At 46.1% G+C, this 5286-nt stretch overlaps 1 protein-coding gene and 1 non-coding gene across 2 annotated transcripts; one reads left to right on the forward strand and one right to left on the reverse strand.

Moving 5' to 3' along the window:
• Nucleotides 1–1637: 1637 nt before the first annotated feature.
• On the forward strand, nt 1638–4834 carry LOC123057407 (3-isopropylmalate dehydrogenase, chloroplastic). The gene is made up of 11 exons (XM_044480401.1): nt 1638–1875; nt 1977–2106; nt 2211–2322; nt 2643–2718; nt 2842–2930; nt 3163–3249; nt 3510–3626; nt 3714–3821; nt 3921–3974; nt 4085–4237; nt 4547–4834. The coding sequence occupies exons 1-5, from the start codon at nt 1677–1679 to the stop codon at nt 2856–2858; spliced, it is 534 nt and encodes a 177-aa protein (XP_044336336.1). The 5' UTR covers nt 1638–1676; the 3' UTR covers nt 2859–2930; nt 3163–3249; nt 3510–3626; nt 3714–3821; nt 3921–3974; nt 4085–4237; nt 4547–4834.
• Nucleotides 4835–4941: 107 nt separating this feature from the next.
• On the reverse strand, nt 4942–5026 carry TRNAY-GUA (transfer RNA tyrosine (anticodon GUA)). The gene is given in 2 exon segments: nt 4942–4977; nt 4990–5026. It is a non-coding gene; the product is annotated as a tRNA-Tyr (tRNA).
• Nucleotides 5027–5286: the final 260 nt, after the last annotated feature.

A 5286-nucleotide genomic window follows, 5' to 3' on the forward strand; every position in this document is an offset into this window, starting at 1 on the left:
TTACGTGGCTGCCCCTGTGCCGAACTGCCTCGCGCCCTCGCCATGGCTTCTGCTTCAGCCTCCCTCCCACACGAGACCAGAGGTCCAGAGAACCTCCGCTACCCTCCACTGAGCACCCCAACACAGGCCCTCAAGATCCCTACGGACCTTTTGCATTCAAGCATACACTGGCAGCACGTCGTCGTAGACACTGCAGCTATGCTATCCCGAACCTCACGAGCACGACTATCCACTGCCGCCAGCCATTTTCCTTTAGATCAACCGTAGCACACTGCTCCTCTTTGGAAATATCGATGGATTCTCCATACTTCTATTACTATAGACCCAATTTTCCCCATCGACGGTCGTCGTCGGAGTCGTCCTCGCCATCTTCCCCTGTGTTCCGTCGGCCATGGGAGCAGAGCTCTGTTTCGTCGAGAACGACACACAGGGCCACATGGGCCTCACTTGTCGAGTTAATCGCAAGGAACTACCACGCTTCAGCACTAGTCACTTCTGTTGCCAATCAGTACCATCTCAGAGCCTAGGTGTTGCAAAATGGACCGAACCGACCACCGTATAAGCCGTTGTATCTGACTGCCCGGGCCCACTTGTCAGGTGACACGCTGGCCAACCGGCGAGTGCCGCTCCGCTGACAAGGATGAGGCTGGCGCGATAGATCTAAGTTGGCTCGGCCAGTTCGAACCAACCTGCCCAACCTCACTCTCGCTCTCCTCGAGCTCTCTCCCTCCTCTCTCCAATTTGCCGCCGACACCGCCACCGGCCCCCTGTCGCGCCATGTTGTACTAGGACGACTACTCCAGCCTGCAATACATGAACTCCTTCGATGACGGCCATGCAGTACCAGGTGAGTTGTAGAGCTAGGGTTAGGTTTCTGCTCATTGTGGATGCCATTTGATTTGGGGATTGTCGTTCCTTTTGCTCCACTCTGATCCCCGCTAGCATTGAAGACCAAGACTACATGGGCATTGAGACAACACCCGCCGTTACTTGCGAGCACCATGGACTCGCAGCTGAGAGGCGTGTAGCATTTGAAGGATTTAACACGAGCAGGAGGTTCTTAGTATGTGCTCACAATGTAAGATTCTGCACAAATCTCTTTTAGTTGTATTAAAGTTGATACTAGCACATTGTCCAGTGCATAGAATTCATGTTCTTTAGTTTAGCCATGTGCTGATGCACATTGTTTAATTAGGCAGCTCTGATGGTCATTTTTTAGCCATTTAGTAGTACTGATGCTCATCATTGGATTAGAAATGTGCCGATGCTTTCCATGTATATTTAATTTGGTCAGAAGATGTTAATTTTATAATATGTTAACAATTTAGTTTGCAGTGCAGATGATCATTGTTTAATTGACAAGAGTACTCAATTGGTCAACTAGTTGATTGTTTACTGTCAGATGCTCAAAAATCAGTAAGTGTTTAGTGTCAGATGTTCATTCTTTAATTGGGCAGCTTAGTGATTGTGCCAGATGCTTAAAGTTGAGTTGTTTTTTATTGTCAGTTGTTCAAAGTTTGACTTGGAAACTAAGTTGGTTTGATACTGTGGTGTGACACGATACCGCCTCTGGTTCTCCTATATATACTGCTTACTGCCATCGGCCAAAGAATAATATAAAACACACCTAGGTTTTGCCTCATCTCAAACTTGCGCCGTCGCCGTCGCCGTAGACGATGACTCAGCTCCAAGCTGCTCCGCTCAAAACCCTAAGCTTTTCCGGCGCGGCGGTGCGGCCGCGGCATGCGACGGCGACGTGCCGGTGCTCGGCCGCGGACCGGAGCTACAGCATTACGCTCCTCCCGGGCGACGGCATCGGCCCGGAGGTGGTCGCCGTCGCCAAGGACGTCCTCTCCGTCGCCGGCGCCAAGGAAGGCAAGCCAAGCTGAACCCCACGCCGTCCATTGCTTTGAGCTCCGACTAGTGCTAGCTGGCAGGGCGACAGGTGACCCCAATTTGTTTGCTTGCGGCCGCAGGCGTGGAGCTCCGGTTCCGGGAGATGCTGATGGGCGGCGCGGCGCTGGACGCCGTCGGGGTGCCGCTCCCCGACGAGACGCTGGCGGCGGCGCGGGCCTCCGACGCCGTCCTGCTCGGCGCGATAGGAGGGTGAGTGGAAACCATCTGGCAGCAGTAATTAATTCAGAAGTCGTCATGTGCATCTTCTGTGACTTTGAGTTTCAGTAAATTGGATGTTGATGCTGCGGTTGCAGGTATAGGTGGGATAACAATGAGAAGCATCTCAAGCCCGAGACCGGGCTGCTCAACATCCGTGCCGGGCTCGGTGTGTTTGCCAATCTGCGCCCAGCCACCGTGTTGCCGCAGGTATATCCCTATCTTGCTTCAGTTTCAGTGCATTTCGCATAAGAACCATGCTTTACTCGACATCACTGCCTTTCGTACTCTAGTTTGCTAGTTGGCTATATGACCTGCAGTGCTTAAGTTGCATCCAAGGCCATGCATCAGAGTGTCTCCTGCATCCCAGATGTAATCTGTAGTAGCGGTACATAGTTTAACTAAACAGCAAAATGCTAGCAAATGTAGCCTTAGCTGCAGGATTTGGGATGGGATGGACTTGTTTAATTCGCTTAAAAATAGTGATGATCTGTGTAATTACTTCCCTCTCTGACCTTACACTTTTGTAGTTAGTAGATGCATCTACTTTGAAGAAAGAGGTAGCAGAAGGAGTTGACATCATGGTTGTTAGAGAGCTTACTGGAGGTATTGTTGACTAAATTATGATGAATCATGGATGGTTACTGGTTGCCCCTCTTTTCTTGCCGATTTATGCATTTCCAGCTGCATTCTGATGAAACTTGAAATTTCTACTGCTCTGCGTGGCAGGGATTTACTTCGGATAACCTAGGGGTTTTGGTACCAATGACAAGGGAGAGGAAATTGGCTTCAACACTGAAATATATTCAGTTCCTGAGGTGATGCACTGTTCCTCTGATAAACTGCGTGATTGTCCTTGCTGTCACACCAAGGCATAAGCACGAGTAGACCTGCCAATTGTTTTTATTTCACTGTTTCTTTCCTCTATGATGATGGCAAGATGTGTTTTCATGAAGAATGTGTAATTGAATTAAGAACTATTGTTTGATACGACTTTTACTGAATAGTGCTTTACTTAACAACTAATTTTTTTAATGACTCTATCCCCAGATCGATCGTATTGCACGTGTTGCATTTGAGGTTGCCCGCAAGAGAGGAGGGAAACTATGCTCGGTGGACAAAGCGAATGTTCTTGAGGTACTTAAGTATATATAAACCCCAAACATGTTCTTGATTTGTACGACTTGTATGGAAATTGGAACTGATCAATGGGAGTTATATTGAGGAACACCATGATATTTAATGTTTATACAACTATCTTGGATATCTAGTTGGATATAACGATTATGAACTTTCATTTGGCTGACTCTAGAACCCTCTGCAGAGTATAAGCTTGTAGTTACGAGTATTTTTATTTCACATGGCGAATATAACATTTTGATCAAATGTTGTTTTAGGCATCTATGCTTTGGAGGAAGAGGGTCACTGCAATAGCTTCTGAATTCCCTGATGTTGAGCTGTCACACATGTATGTTGATAATGCTTCGATGCAGCTTGTTTGGAATCCTAAACAGGTTTGTTTCTTTGTATGCAATTGATTTCATGCCGATTCAAGCAGTATGAGCATGTGCTGACCTACTGAATTTCCTGCATCATCACAGTTTGACACAATTGTAACGAACAATAGTTATGGTGACATATTGTCGGACGAAGCATCCATGATCACAGGAAGCATTGGAATGCTCCCATCTGCTAGTGTTGGTGAATCGGTAATAGAGGGAGCCCACATTAAATTGCTTGCAAGCGCTCATATTGTTCTGCTGAGAATGCTAGAAGAAGGCACTGAAGGATCTTGTTTTCCTTTGCAGGGACCGGGTCTATTCGAACCTATCCATGGCTCTGCCCCTGACATTGCTGGGCAGGTTGGTTGATATAGCTTGTACTGTCAGAACATTTTTTGTGTGCAGAACAAGGCTTTCAATGTGCAACTCTGTTTGAAATTCTGATTCCTCCTGCTATTTGTTGAGTGCAGGACAAGGCAAACCCGCTAGCTACAATTCTTAGTGCTGCGATGCTACTGAAATATGGCCTCGGTGCTGAAAATGCTGCCAAGAGAATCGAAACCGCGGTTACGGAGACATTGGACAATGGGTTCCGAACAGGGGACATATATTCTCCTGGAACGGTAAGGATCAGTTTATGCAACATTTATCAATGGATGTCATGTCTGCGTGTGGTCATTGCTACATTTACGTCGAAGAAGTTCAATGCCTACTAAAGCTACTTTGTATTCGCTGCCATACAAATAATAAAACCCTCATTCACTTAGCAAATTCTATAGTTCTCAAGTGCTTGGAATGATTGGTAGTCATGTTCAATATAGCAAGCACTGCTTTTGAAACATCTCACACTTCCTCTTTTTTCGGAACTTTTTTTTGCGGGTGCTCTTTTTTCGAAGCTTACGTGCTCATGTTGTTCTTCTGTTTGGTTGCAGACACTGGTCGGGTGTAAGCGAATGGGTGAGGAGGTCCTGAAGGCTCTGGAGTCGCAGAAGTAAACTAACCCGGGGCCATCGATTGATCAGTGTACTCAGGGTAGAGAGAAGCCTGCGGTGTGGGATGGTCGAAAGCCCGCAGAGATAGATTTGATCCGGCCGAAGTGTGATTTTGGTTTATTCTTTTGTAGTGGGAATTGAGCAGATGTGTGTTGCACCTTTCTTTTTCTTTCTCCCCAAAATATATGCTGAATGGCACAGAAATGCAGGAGGTCGGTTAATTTTACATTTTTTGGAAGATGTGCCGGTAATAAATTCTTCCGAAAAAAAGAGGGTAGGTAACAAATCCGGAGTTGAATTTAGCAAAAAAACAAATAAAAAGAAAAAGAAGAAATTCCGACTTGCCGGATTCGAACCAGCGACCTAAGGATTTATCTGCGACACTACAGTCCTCCGCTCTACCAACTGAGCTAAAGTCGGCTTGTGACAACTTCCTTACGTTAGGTTATATATACTGATATTTTGGAGCACTTGACCAATCCGTGCAACTGCTGTAGCAAAGAGTTGAACTTTTTTTAGAAGAAGTTGAAAAACCATGTATTCATTCATAATAGTAGCAACATACTCCCTCCGGTCCTTTTTACTCTGCATATTAGGTTTGTCCGAAGTCAATCTCATTCAACTTTGACCAAGTTTATATAAAAAATTATAAACATTCACATAACAATACCAATATCTTT

The sequence above is a fragment of the Triticum aestivum genome, chromosome 3A, assembly GCF_018294505.1.
Source record: "Triticum aestivum cultivar Chinese Spring chromosome 3A, IWGSC CS RefSeq v2.1, whole genome shotgun sequence".
Classification (NCBI taxonomy): domain Eukaryota; kingdom Viridiplantae; phylum Streptophyta; class Magnoliopsida; order Poales; family Poaceae; genus Triticum; species Triticum aestivum.

Coding starts and splice junctions, on each gene's coding strand:
- LOC123057407 (XM_044480401.1), top strand. CDS start 1,677: ATGACTCAGCTCCAAGCTGCTCCGCTCAAAACCCTAAGCTTTTCCGGC. Junction 1,876..1,976: donor CGTCGCCGGCGCCAAGGAAG/GCAAGCCAAGCT, acceptor TTGCGGCCGCAG/GCGTGGAGCTCCGGTTCCGG. Junction 2,323..2,642: donor CAGCCACCGTGTTGCCGCAG/GTATATCCCTAT, acceptor ACACTTTTGTAG/TTAGTAGATGCATCTACTTT.